This window comes from Rhizopus delemar, genomic scaffold, assembly GCF_000149305.1.
Source record: "Rhizopus delemar RA 99-880 supercont3.15 genomic scaffold, whole genome shotgun sequence".
NCBI lineage: Eukaryota > Fungi > Mucoromycota > Mucoromycetes > Mucorales > Rhizopodaceae > Rhizopus > Rhizopus delemar.
Window position 1 is genome coordinate 942,648 of NW_027137841.1, and position 18,256 is coordinate 960,903.

The following is an 18,256-nucleotide window of genomic DNA, read 5'->3' on the forward strand; positions in this document are numbered from 1 at the left end:
TCGAATTGAATAAAATAGGCCCGTCTATGAAACGAGAGTAGTCAAATGGCGTTAAACCACTCTCGTTACTCGTAACCTCGCCTATCTCTTCTATCGATTTCACCAATAGGAGCATATCTTCGTTGTTTGTGTTAATGAATGAATGTAATGAATGTATGAGGTCTTGCGTATGAACATTTTGTGTAAACATAATGGCATAGGTTGTTTCGAAGCCTGTCTTGAAATTAATATTAATATTTTTTATATTACCATTAAGGCGTTCGAAACCATAAAGCCAAAAGGCATAAGAAGGACCAAAGTCCAAAAAGCATTCCTTCAGATGCATGTGCATATGCATATTGGGGGTTGTCATAGAGTTTCCATACAATTGAACACATGACTTGCCAAAGTTCTTAAAAAGTGAATGCGCCATTTCTATGTCTTCAACTGTAATCAAGGGGCCGGTGACCAACTTCACAGCTTCAACATACTGCATCCAAACATCGAAGTGCTCTCTTGTCAGCTTTTGTTTCAAGAGAAAAGGCGAAAGCACGACACACCACGTTCTCCACTCGTCAGATTTCATATTGCTGAAAGAACTTTCAACCTTGGCTTTTTTTTTAAAAAACAATTGTTAGCTTGAACATAAATTAAAGTTTTTTATATTTGTTACATACAGTGGGTCAAAATACCTCACAAACGTATGATAATTTTTACTTACAGTGGGTGGACTAATTGTCCCAGTGTTTAAACTTTTTTTACTTTCGACTCCATAGCTCAACCAATTCTCAGGCTATGCGGATAGTTCTATGCTCATTAGAAAGGTCTCAGTCCGTGCTACATTATATCAAGCACTCAGTGTTCGAAGATTACACGGTCTGAGGTTATCGGCAATAGAAAAAAACCACCGCACTGGGACAATTTTTCCGCTACCCGCTTATTTTGCAATCCATTCCAAACATCGCTTTCTTATCAATCATAAATCACCGGAATTTGCATACCAACCTTATTTATGACAATCTATGACTCATACCTTTAATGTAAAGTATAAATAACCGTACGTTGTCAGTTTTTTTTACAATATTTTTTGTCTCTTTCTATACTGTACTTTCTCAACTTTATCTTGCCTCAAATGACTCGTACTATCAGCAAATCTGCTCAAAATCAAATCCAATTGCTCTTGGCTAGTAACATGACATATGAACAAGTTATGGAACGCATTTCCGGATTGAAAAAATCCACTTTAGATAGGTATATCAATTAGTTCTTTTCAAACAGAATGAAGGCAGCCCCTGGTCGAAGAGCAACTATTGGTGAAACTACCAAGTCATACATCCGTAGACAAGTAATAAAGGGTGAATTCAAGACATCCAAAGCAGTACATCAATATCTGAATGGTTTGGGGTATACTATTGGTTATTCTGCAGCCTTGAAGCTTCTTAAAAGCATGAACTTTAGAGCTAAAATTAAAGCCAAGAAGCCTTTGCTTAGTAAGCAGCACAAGGAACGACGTTTAGCATGAGCAATGGCTCACAAAGTCTGGACAACCGATGATTGGAGGCGTATGGTGCTTAGTGATGAGACGAAGGCAATGTTTTCGGGTCAGACGGTTGCAAATATTACTGGAGTCGACCAGACTATGCATTGCAGCCTTATCACTTAGACCTTACAGTAAAAGGTGGCCAAGGAAGTGTCATGGTACGGGGTTGTATCACTTACGATGGATTTGGGTATGCTTGTTGGATACATGATGGGACTATGAAAGCTGTAGATTATGTAAATATCTTAGAAACTACCCTTATGGACAGCTTAAAGTACTATGGATACAATCCTGAGGATATCTATTTTCAACAAGATAAGGATCCTAAGCACATTTCAAAGCTTGCTAAGCAATGGTTTGTGGATAACAACTTCAACTGTGATCATATCTATAGCTGGCCAGCCCAAAGTCCCGATTTAAACCCTATTGAACACGTATGGCATCACCTTAAACTCAAGCTGAGTGTATATGACACTAAGGCTAAAGGTGTACATGAGTTATGGGAAAGAATTGAAAAAGAATGGAATACTTTTACAGTGGATGAGTGTAGACGATATATAGATAGCATGCCTGACCGTTGCAAAGCAGTTATTAAAGCTAAAGGGGGACATACCCGTTATTAAATAAAATTTATGTTCAAACGGAAAAATTGTCCCAGTGCGGTGGTTTTTTTCTATTGCCGATAACCTCAGACCGTGTAATCTCCGAACACTGAGCGCTTGATATAATGTAGCACGGACTGAGACCTTTCTAATGAGCATAGAACTATCCGCATAGCCTGAGAATTGGTTGAGCTATGGAGTCGAAAGTAAAAAAAGTTTAAACACTGGGACAATTAGTCCACCCACTGTATCTTTGATGTAATTTCACGAAAAATTGGCTCAATCATTTCAAATTTAAAATATAAAGCTATCTATGTGTACACTACTGACTTACAAAAGTTTAAGCTCAGATAATTAGCTGAGATCTATTAGGAGACCGATACTTAAGCTCGGTCTATTTGTGAGGTATTTTGACTTTATTTATATCTAGTTGATCCGCCCTTTTCAGCAATGACAGCTTGTATTGTTTCTGGCATACTGTCAATATACTTTAAGCACTGATGTTTTGTAAAGGAATTCCATTCCTTTTCCACTCTCTGCCACAGTTCGTGCATGCTTTTTGCTCTATTTTCGTATATACTTAGCTTCAGCTTGAGATGATGCCAAATATGCTCAATTGGGTTTATTTCAGGGTTTGGGATGGTCAGTCATCAATGTAACATATGCTGTTATCTTCTATATACTGTTTTGTGGACTTCGATCGGTATTTTGGGTCGTTGTCATGCTGAAAAATGGATGATTTCCAATCTAGGCCATAGTACCCGAGCATGTCTTTAAGGCTTGTGCCAAGGATTTCTTGGTATACCTCTGAATTCATGGTGTCATCATATATCTGACATGCATACCCGGGTCCCTCACTGGTTATACAGCCCCACAACATGATACCACCACCATGCTTCACTGTAACTTCAATGTGATGAGGCTGAAGACGGTCTCCTTTACGCTTCCAGTAGTATTTACAGCCATCCGAGCCCCAAATATTAATTTTGGTTTCATCCAAGAAGATGACACGTCACCAGTCGTGAATGGTCCAATACTGATGCTTTTTAGCCCAAGCTAATCGAGCTTTCTTGTGCTGTGCAGTGAGTAAAGGCTTCTTCTTTTTTATCTCAGCAAAATCTCCACAGAATGCAAAACGTTAATAGCGGATTGGTACGACATAGAATAGCCCAACTCTTCCAACTTCAGGTGGACCTCCTTGGCAGTCCTTAATGAGCCGTTTAGAACCTCTCGCTTGATTAGACGACGAGTGATGTCGCTTACAAGGCGTTGTTTGCCGCCTTTCTTGCGAATCCGGCTAGGCATCCACTTATTTGCATAGTTGATAACGGTGTTTTGATGCGCTCCAAACCGTTTTGCGATAACATCAGTCGACACATCATGCTCTAGTGCTGATTTGATGTCCATTTGAGCTTCGTATGGTAAGGATTTGGGCATTTTTGCAGATGGATGGATGATGCTGTAGATAGAAATTTACTTACGGATTAGCGAAAGAAAGAATAATCAATTCTTTTCCAAAATTTAAATTTTATGTTCCGAGGTGACTGCGCTACCCGGGAAATGTCTAAAAGTTGCCGGAACATTGTTTGGAATGACCTATGGCGGAGAAAAGAAATAATTGATGGAAGTCAAAATACCTCACAAATAGACCGCCTCCAGTTCATCGTTACTTATTCGCTCAGTTTTCAATGTCCATCGTCGGAATTTTATAACAGCATACACAACGTATTGGATAACATCTGTGCAAAATTTGAGAAAGATACAAAAGTTATTGAGTAATCTAGAAGACTATAACCTCAAAAAGTGCTGAGGTTTGTGAGGTATTTTGACCCACTGTACATCTAGGGATCTTACAGTATTGAGAAGGAATGAGAATTGAATTTGATTCATCAGCCATTGCCTTTAAATCATTTACTGTAAGCAAACCACGGCTTTCCCAAACTTCAATCATCCTCTTTGGTGTACCAAGGAACAAGTTGTGCATTGGATCCACAGTTGTCAATCTTACCACATCAAAATAGCAAAGTCGATGAAGCTCGCTCCATTTACTCCCCGTACTTGTCTGCAATGCCTTTTGCTGGGTGATATGGGTCGCGTTCAGCCAGTCATACGCCTCTCGTCTTTGCTGGGTGCTGTCCCTCATTACCCAATGCTCATCATCAAAGTTGGAGAAATCAGGCTTGGATGAATTGGCGCCAGTACTGATTCTTGGAAAGACAGTTGAGCATTTGTTACAAGCCTTATGAGCTGACTGCCCATAAACCCGGCTACTTTACGTGCTGCAGGTATGTCACAGTTGACTGACATTAAAGCAACACGAACAAGCACACCATTTGGGCATTGATAGGTGGGTATAACCGCACCATCGTACAGGACAATCAACTCATCCACCATTGGCCGCAAGAAGTTTTGAATTTGGTCATCCGTGGGTTCGCCAGGACCAGGAATCATGCCAACGAGGATAATGTTGGAAGTCCTCATCCTCGAACTTCTAGGGAGATTGTTGATAGTTAGGTATACACCACCACAAGAGTAGTGCATACCGTCACTAGGCTGGAATCAGTCCACATTCAACGACACCATCAGCGACCTTTCTTTGTTGACAAATGGCTGAGCATTTGAGTCAGCAAGCTGACCCCAAACTCTACCATCATAAATGTCGTAAAGAACATCCTCTTCCACCGATCTACTTCTCCACTGCTCAATTTGAAACTCGAAGGCAGGACGAGCAAAAAACTTCTTTAAGGTTTCCAAAATTGAGTTGTAAGGATATTCAAGGGCAGGCTTGACGGTGCTTCCAACATAAAGAGGATTACCACATGGTTGTTCTTGGCGGTGAGGGTTGTTTGCAAACCTGACGTAGGAGCATTGTCGGGCATGCAAACTTCCCGTGGTGTACACGCTTCTGCAGAGGGAACAGACAAGAAAACGGGAGACACCACTGCTGGCAGACGAGTAGTTGACCATGGCACGAGCTGTGGAGATCTTTGTTGGAATCTCCATGCCATGGCCAAGAGCACGAACAAAGAAAGAAAGAAAGGCTAATAACTCTTCACCAGCTTGCACAGAGAGGTGCTTTGATTGGAAAAGAACCACGTAAAGCACCAAAAGATGCTTGAGCTGATCTTCGTGGCTCAATTCCTCCTCTCCATCAACATTCATGTGGTCTAACAAGTTGCAAAATACACTTCAATAAATAAAATCTTTCTAATATAAAATGCTTTGTTGACTGAAAATATACAGTAGCGGACAAAACTGGTGCACAAAAATGAAAATCAGTATTGCATCTCCGCCATATGTCTGCGACTTTTGTGGCATATACCATCTGAAAGGCAGTCTAAAAGATACATTATGATATGTAAACGGGAACTGTGTCGGACATCCCTCAGGCATAAGATCATTTTTAGTGATTTTCTGAATATTTCAATTTTCGCCAAAAATATAGTACTTGTCTAGCCTTCCTTCAATTTTCCTCATATCTCTCCCGTTTGCTTTCAGATTTTACCGTATACTAGTGAGCTTTAGTGGCTCTTGAAAAATACATAAACCCATGCTTATTTTGTATTTCCCATTGAATTCCCCCTTTTGTTTTCACCCTATTCACTATGACAAAGTACTTGCCTTATATGCTTAAGAAAATAAGTAACTGTAAACACGAATCTCTGAGATTTCGGATACACTTAGTTCGTACGGCAGCAAATCTTTTTAGGATAGCAAGAATCTCCAAATGGACAATCAACAGGATAAGAAGGGAAGAAAAGAACATCAAGGCTTGTGACCATGGTAGTCGACAGGTCGTAGTCAGCAAAATAACTAATGCAATCATCCGCCTAAAGTTTCGACAAGGACCTTTACGCACAGTTTCTGATGCTCAGCTCTTTTTGAGGTTCTTAGGATACAATATTAGCAAACTGTCAGTCAAAAGGCACTGTAGGAAGCTAGATTTTGAATCTGGAACTAAGGAATCGAAGAATTTCATCAGCTGTATAAGCCAAAAAAAGCGACGAAAGTGGTATCGCGACAAACCATCGCATACTATAGAGGGCTGGAAGTCCATCATATTTAGCAATGAAAAAAACATGAATGCTATGAGTGCAGATAGTATACACTAATATTGAAAGCAAGTCGAGCAACCTTAGCGATCTTTTTACGGTGATCAAACAATGAAGCATGCTGGTTGCTCTGTTACATTTTAAGGCTGTACTAGATATTGAGGACCAAGATATTTGTGTCAAGTATACGATGTTGTAATAAAGTCATAGATATACACATGTATTTCGCTCACTACGTACCACAAAAGCCTAGGGTATAGTGGTCTAAAATATCGTAATCTCTCGTTTCAGCATGACAATGACACAAAACACAAGCCAAGGCATGCCACAAACTCAATATTTGATAACAGGGCTTCTGTGCTAAGGCATTAGTCGCAACTAATCCCGGCCTAATTCTTCTTAAGCATACTCGGTGGCAATTGAAGGCAAAGCTATGACGATACGACACTAGACCAAAAAGGATAGATGATCTTTGGAAAAGAATAGTTAAAGAGCTGGGCTCTTTTACTGAAAGTGATATACACGCATACTACTAGCATATGCCAAGAAGAATATTCGATGATATCAAGAGATGAGATGATTATACAAAGTCTTAGATTTTAGCCACTTTTGCGGTTTTTAGAAAATATAAAATTTTATAAATGAAAATCATGCTCTTCGCTCAGTTTTAACAATGTCATGCTAGGAATACACATAAATTACAATGGCTAGTATATCTTTCTTCTAATATAGTTTCATAGCTATTTCGATTACCATGAGCAAGTAATGGTAGTTAAAAGCTGAAAAAAAGTTTTGTGCACCAGTTTTGTCCGCTACTGTACCTTCAAAGGTGGTATGCTCACTTTCGGTTTCATGGATGGCTGCTGATTGTTGCATGACTTCGGTTGATTGTCTTCCAGACTCTATTTTTTTTTTTTTTTTTTTTTTACATTAACCCGAGTGCCTTTATACAAAAAAAAATAAAACTAAAACCTCTTCCTCTGATTCTGTCTAAACGCTTATGGCTAAGAACAGTTCTTTTGGTGAGTCTTCTGAATCCACCGGGATGCATGCTGCATTCGGTACAAGTGCAGGCGATTTTGGTGTTGTTCATGTTGTTCATTTTAAAGAATTTAGTATTTTGTAAAGAAATAAGGAAGAAAAAAAACGAGTACTAAATTTGCAAAAACAGTCGGTGCTTAAACAATGAAATAAGGCAGTAAAATAACTTTTTTCTTCTCCCTAGTTTTGTTTCATGGAATAGACTAGATGCCAAAATTAAAGAAGATAAAAAGAAAAGACCAAGTACTGGCCAAATGTAAGTTTATAAGAAAAAAAAAATAATGACTAAAACTAATGTCCTTTTTTTTTACATTAGGAATTCCTAATGGGACACATTCGGATAACGAACATGAACCTCATGAGCAAAGTTGTTCTTTCCAACGTGATGAAGCAATAAGAATAACAGACTTATATTGTTGCTCGTTGCTGAAAAGTTCTTTTTGGTAAAGAAAGTTGTCATTGCTAACATCTCTAATGACTAATGGCTAATGGCAAATTACACCCATGTGCAAACGTAAAGTAAGTAATGAACTAGTATAAGCTTAAAAACATATATTCTTTTATTTTATCTATCATAAAAATAATAAAGCAATCTATTTATTTGAAAAACAAAAACGTTTTGTATATATTTGTTAAAACTGCCTTGTAACAAAATTTAGCAAAACTTCTTTATTTTTTTATGCTTTTAGAATATACACGTATTCTTTTATTATAATGTAAAGACATTTGCATTTCTACAAAGTATATTTGCTCTTAGACCATTGTTTTTATTTGGATAATGAACTTTCTATTGCTAGACTCTTTTTTTTTTTTTTACTTGGTCTTTTTTTTACTTAAACTTTTTTTTTACCAAATGTTTTTTTTAACAAATCTTTTTTTTTTACCAAGTCTTTTCTTTTTTCCCAAACACGACTATTTTCTTACTTTCTGTTACACATTTCTAATGACCTAAGCTAAAAAGCACAGAGTGCCTTCCTAATATGTATTCTTCTGAGCAAAATAATCGCAAATTACTTTTGATTTCCGCATTTTGCCCTCAAAAATAAAAAAAAGAAGATATCGGTCTTTGAACAATAGAGGGGAACAGGCTTACCAAAAAAAGATCATTTAAAAAAAAAGACACTTTTTTAAAACGTGAATAACTTTATGAATACTTACCCTACAAAAAAAACAAAAATATTGTTAAATTACTTTATTTTTTTCGCATCTAAACCTTTTTTCAAATTTCGAAAAGGTGCAATACAGCAAGATATAATGGTTTCTCATAAAAAAATTATAAAATTTACGGGCCTATAATTGTTGGGTCTGTTAAAATTCTACGTCAAAGTCACTAGATTATTTGCAGTGCGGGCCGGAACACAGTGTTTGATCCTTTCTTTTGGTAGCACGACACACCAAAGGTGCTTCCTTGGCTCAGTCGGTAGAGCGTCAGTCTCATAATCTGAAGGTCGCCAGTTCGATCCTGGCAGGGAGCAACAAAAGCTGTACCTATATCTGACATTTTCATTCTACTTTTGGTATTGTGTCGTGCTTGAACTTATACTTTTAAAATAATAAATAAAGTTTTGAAGGTATTGAGTAAAAATTAATTGTCTTTATTGATATTCAGATTCTCAGAGTATTTATATTATTGTGACAATAGTAGTGTAACTCACGAAATACGAAAAAGGAAACCCCTATGGTTATAGGAGAGATGCTATCTCAATAGCAAACGATGCTATGCTAATAGCAAAGGAATTCAAGGACAACAAAAAAAAGAAGAAAACAAAAGAAAAACCAAAAACAGCATAAAAGTAGGAAAATCAAAAAACATATAAATATCAGTGTCTTTTTAAAAAATATTTCAATTATTATTATTATCTTATCCTATTATTTTTTTATTACATTACCTTACCTTATCACAATAAATATCCTTTGAATCCAATTATCTCTTTATATTATTTGTATAAATAGGAAGAATCAATAATCCCTTGAAACTTATATTTCATTGTAAATCCCTTTTATTTTATCTTTATTTTACCTTTATTCTATTTATTCAATTCAAGTCTGATCAACTTAATAAGATCTGGTGGTCACTTACACTCAAACATACATCTATTCAATTTTACTTCTTTGGATACAAGTTATATCCAACCTTTTATTCAAATCTCAAAATATTATATTAACAACTTACCTCAATCTTATCTAACACTACGGCGCAAGGTTTACTTTCTGAAGTTATTTTACTCTTTATAAATCGTTTTGATTACCAAAAATGTTAATTTTTTATTGTTTTTTCATTGTCCTCCACATTATTTTTTTAAAAATGCTCCAGCCTTTTTTTACTGCTCCACTTTTTTTTTTTTCTACAGGTAAATGCTGAAATAAAGTGAATCTACTTGGCAAAATCACTTTTACAACTATATACAACCTTATTTATACTGTTAAAAAGACATAACACAGCCATATTGCACAACTCGCATTTTTCTGCATTATGACTGTAATGGTCGTAAAAAATTCCCTATTCATTAGTTTCTTTGAGCAATTACAAAGTAGATTGTGCACAATTTTTTATTTTTGTTTTTTTTTTCTTGAACTATATTTTATGGTTGTTTTTAGAATAGATAATTTACAACAACAAAAAAAGAGACAACTTATAACTCAATCACGGTCCAGAATGTAAAAAAAAAAAAAAAAAAAAAAAAAAAAACAAAGCTCACCTTTTTTATGCCTTTATTACTTGTCATATCCTAAATCACTTTTACATCTTGTACTCCAGCTGACATGTTTTTAAAGAAAACTTAAATTGTGAAAAAGAAGACATGTAAGCATAATGGCGAAGAGTTAGTAGTGTGCCTGTACCATTAGTTTTATTTATTTCAGCAAATTTAAACAAGACATGTTTTAATTGCCATAACTTTTCTTTGTATCCAAATGTAGTGCTGCTTCATTATACTTTGACTAGTCGAGTTACATTACAACATTTTTATGTTAATTGAACTGAGAGTGATTTGTGATAGTTGTGAATCTTTACTGTTTTGTATTAAATATGCAGAAATAAGTTGAAAGTAGTAAATGCTTAATAGATATAAAAAAGAGCTGTATAAACTATTATCAAGTTCAAGCCATATACAATAAAGTAATTCATTTATAAATTACTCCCTCATTCGGTAAAAATATTGTTTTGAGTAGGTTGTCCTTTATTATAATTTTTTCTGTTATATTCAGTTTATTGAAGCCAAAGGAGCTTATTTGTTTTGTTGCTAAAGAATAATAGATCCAATGATTGTTTTAATCATTTACATGATTTAAATAATCCAATTTGCAAAAACAATACAAAAAAAGTAAAAAATAAAAAAAACGCGTTTGCAAATGCTCTGAAATGACGTCGCTATAACTTACAAGTGTTTCAAAAAGTACAAAAAACTTCCGATTGTACTTCTTTTCCTTCTTCATGTAATCTTGCTACAACATTCTTAGGGCTCATAGCTATTTTTACTATTCTAAACATTTGCTAACAATTCAATTGTTATTATTTATCTTGTACCTTAATCCAGTTGTTTATCCCTTTCCATCAAAACTGCTCTTTTATCCTGACTTATAATTATTCCATGGTCGATTAATACATGGCTCTGTGAAAGTGTAAAAGTAAATAGTTATAAAAAAGAAACGTCTGCTTACTTCTGATTCTAGTGATTTATAGAAGAAACTTGGATAACATGCTTTTACAATTACTTAACAAGACTTAGCTTTTTTTTAAGGTAAATAATGAATGCTTATTAATATATAGTGTCTAACGTAGACCTACAGAATATGGGCTACTCTTTATTTTGCTCTGTGCTTTATGAAATATTTAGTAGAAAAAAAAAACATACAAGTTCAGTACTCATAATGAAAAACCTTATTTTGATTAGCATAATGGACATAAGATTGTAAATTCTTGTAACAGCGACGTAAAATTGTAGAGATAATGGAAGGTGTCAAACAGCATATCATTTTGTAGTGCAACTTGTTAACAGATACAAAACCTGAACCTCTGTTTAACAACTCTGAAAACGATTCTTTTTTATTACAGTTACAAAAGGTATAAAAATAGTTTCTTTTAAAAAGTTTTAAGTATAGTAACATATGGATAGAATTTATTTGGGTTATAGTCAAAGTGTGATTGATATGAATACAGCAATATATAAGAGAAGATTGGATTATATTTTGGATGAAGATTTGATGGTAATTAGAAAAAAAGGAACGTGTAAAAAGAAGTTATTAAATCATAGACGTAGGCATAAAAGCATAAATAGATAAAAAAGAGAAGGTTGTATAAATGAAATGAGGTATAAGGCAGTAATTAAAGGTCGGAAAGTACACCATCATGTCTACCACCAACTTTATCATTATAAATTTGAATTTATCCTTTATTGCTGAATATAAGGACAACTCAACACATTCAAGTTGCCTGCTACATCTAATACAGCAAAATGCTTGCATTCGGTATCCTTTTCAACCATCAATACATTAAAAGCGTCAAGCTTATGATTTTTCATCGCATTTACAACTTTATGAAAGCGGGTTTGATTGCTATGCGTGTGTTGGAATTATATGTAGACTTCTTTTATAAAAACTCAATGATGATCAGGAATCACTACTTGGATTCTTTTATTGCCATGAAGTGATGAAGCAACAGATTCAATGCTAACACTAGACTTACTTTCCATGCCAACGTCCAAGTCAACATTTATATTAAAATCGTTATCAACAACATCATCAAACGAAGTAGTCTCTGAATAATATCAAGTATTTATTGTAGAAACCAGACGAAGATTAAGATTCTTGAGGATGCCTATTTGGCTGTAGTTGATTAAATCTACCTAATTAGTCAATGGTTCTGTATGGGGTAATGCTGATTATAGAGATGATCCGTATATATAATGCATATGAATTATCATTTCTGGAATATTATAGGTAGAAACAAAATAAAAAAAGGTGGAAACAAATATAGAACGTAAACAAACATTGGTTCATATCTTGCAATATACATATGTTGATAGCAAGTAACTTTTAGTTTAGAAAATATAATGCTAAAATACAAATACTTATGGAAAAAGAAGAGGTTAATATAAAGTTGTAGGTATTAGAGACAATTGTTATTTAGACTACAGTTAAGTATAAAGATCTTTTTTTTTTTTTTTTTTTTTTTTTTTTTTTTTTTATTTTGCTATCTTTTTTAATAAAAAAAAACTGTCCATTCCTTAAATTCTTAATCGTGGGTACCATACGGGATTGTTTCATGATTAAATCTCCACGATGGTAATGCTAACTATTCTTCTTCCTCTTCTTTTTTTTATTTGCCTTAGTTGCTATTCTTCAATGTTATTGGTTCTATGACGTTAATGCAACAAAATAAACTTGCATGGATTTTAAAATGTCTTTTTTTTTAATAAGCACTTTGTTCTTTTAGGTTTTTTTTTTTTTTTTTTTTTTTTTTTTTTTTTTTTTTTATTATTATTTATAACTATCATTACTTTACTTTGTTGACAGAAAGGGATACTTCTAGCTATTGTTGATATGCATCGTACTTTGAAAACAAAATAGTTAAAGCTTAATCAACTCAAAAAGTTATTCTTTACAAAAGAGAGAAAACAATCCTTTATTTTATTGCATGGTATAAAGTTGTTGGCTGCTGTACATTTTTTAACTATCTCTTTTTTTCTTTTGCTTATAGTAAACTTTAGCTTTCTTTACATCAAGTATCATGTTTACTTTATTCAAACAAGATGTTTTTAACTAATGGTTCACCAATTAAAGAAAGTTCGTTTATGATTAGATTCCAACATGTAACAACCCTTACCTTTTTTTTTTTTTTTACATGTATAGTTTCTTGCATTTTTTTCTTATCTTTGCCATCTTACTTACTCTATCTGTAGTATACAATTTAAGTATATAGTCAACACCATACCATGCTGTAGACCAATTTGTCGCAACTATACATAATTATTCATCCACTGCTTTTATGTACTGTACTTGATGTGTTGTTTCATAATGCATTTGCTGTTGATATTAGGTAAGATTATAGTGCATACACTTTAGATAAATTGAGCCTTAGCTAACAGCGTATTGTATAGATCATATGCTTAAACAGGATGAAAGGTATAATTTATTTGTTTATTATTTTTCTCTTGACTAACGGTTTTTATTCATTAGATATTAGCACTCTCTTTTATTTTGCAATGAAAAAAGCGTATGAAGTGACCGTAATGATATCAATTATAACAACAATGATGATAGAGCATTATTGAACCCAATACAGTACACGAGCATGCACTTGAGGAAAGACAGTAGTGATTGTATAAGGCAATGGATATTTATTATCAAATTATAAAAAAAAAAATAATAATCCTGGTACATAATAATGAAATTTTAAAAAGTTAAATATTAATCATGTTGAATGTAGATTGTAATGAAGGCTGACAAATGTAATTAAATCTACTAAATGAGCTGCATTGGATATTATCATCGAGGATAGGTAAGCAATGGCTTATGAATGTATTGGATTTGTTCATCCTTTATTATTTATTATCATTATCATTATCATTATCATTATCATTATCATTATCATTATTATTTTTTTTATTTTTATTTTTTTATTTTGGTGTATATCAAATGAAAAATGTACACTATTAAATACATAATTAAATAAATAAAGCACTGTATTATTAAATCATTTAAACCTGTCCATTTATACTACCCTATACAACGATAAACCTACCCATTAATACTACCCTATACAACGATAAACCTACCCATTTTACTGGATGTATACGCCAAAAGAGACCACCTAGTACGTTCGATTTCAAACTCCTCGGCCTTAATTCCTCTCCATGAAGTCAAATATTTCGCTAAATTCAACCAAAAGAGCGAAGTAGCTCCCACTAAAAAAATTGCTAAGGTGAGCAGAATGCGGTGTTTTTTTTGCGCCGTAGTGTAAACCCTGAAATATAAAGATTTCACAGTAGCGAGTAAAGAGGTCACACAAAGCAAAAATGAAAGAAGTCAAAAAATGAAAGAAGTCAAAAAATGAAAAAAGTCGAAAAGTGAAAAAAGTCAAAAAATGAAAAAGTTAAAAAAATAAGAAAAACAAAAAAGAAAAAAAAATATTATACATACAGTAGGTCAAAAAACTGCTGCAAGGAATTGCAAAATTCAGGTTTTACAGCTGGTTGTCCATGGGTACTGCACCAAACTATCTCAAACTTTGACTGTCTGTGCCACAATAGAAAGGGCATTTATTCGTCAATTTTCGGATATGGGCAATGGTTATTGGTGGAATTTGATATTGCTAAAGGTAATATTTTAAACATCCGGTATTTTTTACTTGTTTATATACAGTAGCGGACAAAACTGGTGCACAAAAATTTTTTTCAGCTTTTAACCACTATTACTTGCTCACGATAATTGCGATAGTCATGAAACTATATTAGAAGGAAAATATACTAGCTATTGTAATTTATGTGTATTCTTAGCATGACATTGTTAAAACTGAGCGAGGAACATGCTTTTTATTTATAAAATTTTATATTTCCTAAAAACCGCAAAAGTGTCTAAAATCTAAGACTTTGTATAATCATCTCATCTCTTGATATCATCGAATATTCTTCTTGGCATATGCTAGTAGTATGCGTGTATATCATTTTCAATAAAAGAGCCCAGCTCTTTAACTATTCTTTTCCAAAGATAATCTATCCTTTTTGGTCTAGTGTCGTATCGTCATAGCTTTGCCTTCAATTGCCACCGGACATGCTTAAGAAGGCTTAAGCCGGGATTAGTTGCGACTAATGCCTTAGCACAGAAGCCCTGTTATCAAATATTGAGTTTGAGGCATGCCTTGGCTTGTGCTTTGTGTCATTGTCATGCTGAAACGAGAGATTACGATATTTTAGACCACTATACGCTAGGCTTTGCGATATGTAGTAAGCAAAATACATGCGCATATTTATGAGTTTATTGCACCGTCGTATACTTGACACGCATATCCTGGCCCTCAACATCTAATACAGCCTTAAAGTGTAACAGAGCAACCAACATGCTTCATTGTTTGATCACCGTAAAAAGATCGCTAAGGTTGCTCGACTTGCTTTCAATATTAGTGTATACTATCTGCACTCATAACCTTCATGTTTTTTTCATTGCTAAATATGATGGACTTCCAGCCCTCTATAGTATGCGATGGTTTGTCGCGATACCACTTTCATCGCTTTTTTTGGCTTATACAGCTGATGAAATTCTTCGATTCCTTAGTTCCAGATTCAAAATCTAGCTTCCTACAGTGCCTTCTGACTGACAGCTTGCTAATACTGTATCCTAACGACCTCAAAAAGAGCTGAGCATCAGAAGCTGTGCGTAAAGGTCCTTGTCGAAGCTTTAGGCGGATGATTGCATTAGTTATTTTGCTGACTACGACCGGTCGACTACCACGGTCACAAGCATTGATGTTCTTTTCTTCCTTTCTTATCCTGTTGATTGTCTATTTGGAAATTCTTGTTACCCTAAAAAGATCCGCTGCCATACGAACTAAGTGTATTCGAAATCTCAGAGCTTCGCGTTTACAGTTGCTTATTTTCTTAAGCATACAGTGGGTGAAAAAACTCTAAAAACGTCGGATATTTTTTCAGTTTTTAGCCTCTGTGAGCATACACAGCGACTTAGATCATGCAAAAACTTTATGACATACTTGTTGTACTGTCTATTACATATCATGAAAGTTTTAAGCTCAGATTATTATTTAACAGTCCGCAAAAGCGATAGAAGTGTTGTGGGTTTATTTTTAGAGTTTTTTCCCTTTACTTTTATTATATTATAGATGACTTAATACCGAGTAGAACCACCTTTGGCATCGATTACTGCCTTAATACGTGCAGGCATAGTGTCAATATACCTTCTGCAAACTTCTTTATCAAAGGAGTTCCATTCCTTTTCAACTCTTTCCCACAATTCATGGACACCTTTAGCTTTCTTGTCATATAACGATAGCTTCAACTTCAAATGATGCCAAAGATGCTCAATAGGATTAAGATCAGGACTTTGAGCTGGCCAGTCGTCAATGTAGTTCACCCCATTAGCTTGTAACCATTGGACGGCTGACTTGGAACGATGCTTTGGGTCACCATCGTGCTGAAAATACGCAGTAGACCAATCCATATTATAGTATTCCATTGTTTCCCGAAGTGTTGTGTCCAATATATGTTGGTAAAGATCCGAGTTCATAGTTCCATCGTATATCTGACAGGCGTATCCGGGTCCCTCATACGTCATGCACCCCCACATCATCAAACTACCGCCCCCATGCTTAACAGTTACGTCAATATGATGAGGTTTAAGAGGGTCCCCTGGTCTTGACCAATAGTACTTACACCCGTCAGAGCCCCAAATGCTCACTTTTGTTTTATCAGAGAATACTACGCGTCGCCAGTCATTTGTAGTCCAGTTTTGGTGCTTCTTGGCCCATGCTAGCCGTCTCTTCATGTGCTTTGCGGTTAATAAAGGCTTTTTGACCTTAATCGCAGCAAAGAAGTTCATCGATTTCAACACATTTATAGCGGTTTTATATGATATGTAATATCCAAGCTCCATGAGTTTGTCATGTACTTCCCTTGCAGTCTTGAGTTGGCCTTGTAAAACTTGAAGTTTGATGAACCTCTTCGTCTGAGCGGACACAACCATAGGTCTACCACCAAGTCGACGCTGTCGGTTTGGGAAAAACTTGTTCGCATAGTTATTAACTGTTGCATACGTAACCCTAAAGCGGTTCGCAACCTCCATGGAGTCTTTTCCAGCAAGTATAGCGGACTTTATATCGTTTTTGATGTCAGCAGAGAGAGATTTAGGCATGATTGAGGTGTTTAAGATATTTAAAAATTAAATGGAAAAAATTACGAAAAAAAGAGAAAAGCGACTCCTTTTATTCTTTTGTGGCCTTTATGAGTCATAATAAATCATTAAAAGTCCGAGGAGTCTGTCTGTCGGTCCGTGTATCCGACATTTATGGAAGTGAAAAAACTCTAAAAATAAACCAGTCTTCTTCTAGCAGTTGTTTTTGGATGAATAACCACCATCTGAGATTGAAAATTTGTCATACTATTTTTTATTTTTAGTGCTACATATATGCAAAATTTCAAGGCGATACACCAATTTGGTAGAACATAACAATCAAAAACGCTGATAACGTCATAACGTTTTTAGAGTTTTTTCACCTACTGTATAAGGCAAGTACTTTGTTATAGTGAATAGGGTAAAAACAAAAGGGGGAATTCAATGGGAAATACAAAATAAGCATGGGTTTATGTATTTTTCAAGAGCTACTAAAGCTCACTAATATACTGTAAAATCTGAAAGCAAACGGGAGAGATATGAGGAAAATTGAAAGAAGGCTAGACAAGTACTATATTTTTGGCGAAAATTGAAATATTCAAAAAATCACTAAAAATGACCTTATGCCTGAGGGATGCCCGACACAGTTCCCGTTTACATATCATAATGTATATTTTAGACTGCCTTTCAGATGGTATATGCCACAAAAGTCGCAGACATATGGCGGAGATGCAATACTGATTTTCATTTTTGTGCACCAGTTTTGTCCGCTACTGTATGTTTGAAATAATGAATTTTAATACGACCCAACCGGTTGCCATCACAATTTTTCTCACTTTTGACGTGATTAGAATGCTATCTGTATTTAAGAGTGCTTACAATTCCTTTATTTTAAATTTTATATTCCTTTGTTTAAATTATTTCTCTTTTTACCCTCTCACCAATTGCATGCATATATGACTGTCAGAGGAGAAAGTAAACGATCTCAAACAGACATTAACCGGATCCACATCAAAGTATGATATTGCTAAGGAGACTGGATTACATGAATCAACTGTTAGTAGATACTTTATAACGTTGTTTTGAAGTAGGACAGTGAGCACAGGTGATAGACTTACATTAGTCTCCAAAGTGACGAAGCGGTTAATCAAAAGAAAAGTCATTGAAGGGGTTCTAAAGACTTCCAAAGAGGTATACCGGGA

The 18,256-nt window shown here is 34.7% G+C and overlaps 8 protein-coding genes and 1 non-coding gene across 9 annotated transcripts; 5 read left to right on the top strand and 4 right to left on the bottom strand.

Annotated features, from left to right (window-relative positions):
• Window positions 1-1,258: 1,258 nt before the first annotated feature.
• Window positions 1,259-1,501, top strand: RO3G_15148 (transposase; the record flags this gene model as incomplete). Its single annotated transcript, XM_067669732.1, has 1 exon — window positions 1,259-1,501. The coding sequence occupies one exon, from the start codon at window positions 1,259-1,261 to the stop codon at window positions 1,499-1,501; it is 243 nt and encodes an 80-aa protein (XP_067525833.1).
• A 1,724-nt stretch (window positions 1,502-3,225) lies between these two features.
• On the bottom strand, window positions 3,226-3,558 carry RO3G_15149 (uncharacterized protein; the record flags this gene model as incomplete). The annotated part of the gene is made up of 1 exon (XM_067669733.1): window positions 3,226-3,558. The coding sequence occupies one exon, from the start codon at window positions 3,556-3,558 to the stop codon at window positions 3,226-3,228; it is 333 nt and encodes a 110-aa protein (XP_067525834.1).
• A 1,122-nt stretch (window positions 3,559-4,680) lies between these two features.
• RO3G_15150 (uncharacterized protein) lies at window positions 4,681-5,283 on the bottom strand (the record flags this gene model as incomplete). Its single annotated transcript, XM_067669734.1, has 1 exon — window positions 4,681-5,283. The coding sequence occupies one exon, from the start codon at window positions 5,281-5,283 to the stop codon at window positions 4,681-4,683; it is 603 nt and encodes a 200-aa protein (XP_067525835.1).
• A 443-nt stretch (window positions 5,284-5,726) lies between these two features.
• Window positions 5,727-6,233, top strand: RO3G_15151 (uncharacterized protein; the record flags this gene model as incomplete). The annotated part of the gene is made up of 1 exon (XM_067669735.1): window positions 5,727-6,233. One exon carries the CDS (start codon window positions 5,727-5,729, stop codon window positions 6,231-6,233), a length of 507 nt encoding a protein of 168 aa, XP_067525836.1.
• Window positions 6,234-7,173: 940 nt separating this feature from the next.
• On the top strand, window positions 7,174-7,540 carry RO3G_15152 (uncharacterized protein; the record flags this gene model as incomplete). The annotated part of the gene is made up of 3 exons (XM_067669736.1): window positions 7,174-7,295; window positions 7,399-7,470; window positions 7,531-7,540. 3 exons carry the CDS (start codon window positions 7,174-7,176, stop codon window positions 7,538-7,540), a joined length of 204 nt encoding a protein of 67 aa, XP_067525837.1.
• A 1,076-nt stretch (window positions 7,541-8,616) lies between these two features.
• Window positions 8,617-8,689, top strand: RO3G_19189. Its single transcript has one exon. It is a non-coding gene; the product is annotated as a tRNA-Met (tRNA).
• Window positions 8,690-14,264: 5,575 nt separating this feature from the next.
• On the top strand, window positions 14,265-14,668 carry RO3G_15153 (uncharacterized protein; the record flags this gene model as incomplete). Its single annotated transcript, XM_067669737.1, has 3 exons — window positions 14,265-14,281; window positions 14,360-14,532; window positions 14,577-14,668. The coding sequence occupies 3 exons, from the start codon at window positions 14,265-14,267 to the stop codon at window positions 14,666-14,668; spliced, it is 282 nt and encodes a 93-aa protein (XP_067525838.1).
• A 1,384-nt stretch (window positions 14,669-16,052) lies between these two features.
• RO3G_15154 (uncharacterized protein) lies at window positions 16,053-17,075 on the bottom strand (the record flags this gene model as incomplete). The annotated part of the gene is made up of 1 exon (XM_067669738.1): window positions 16,053-17,075. The coding sequence occupies one exon, from the start codon at window positions 17,073-17,075 to the stop codon at window positions 16,053-16,055; it is 1,023 nt and encodes a 340-aa protein (XP_067525839.1).
• Window positions 17,076-17,798: 723 nt separating this feature from the next.
• On the bottom strand, window positions 17,799-18,217 carry RO3G_15155 (uncharacterized protein; the record flags this gene model as incomplete). Its single annotated transcript, XM_067669739.1, has 3 exons — window positions 17,799-17,909; window positions 17,988-18,014; window positions 18,173-18,217. The coding sequence occupies 3 exons, from the start codon at window positions 18,215-18,217 to the stop codon at window positions 17,799-17,801; spliced, it is 183 nt and encodes a 60-aa protein (XP_067525840.1).
• Window positions 18,218-18,256: the final 39 nt, after the last annotated feature.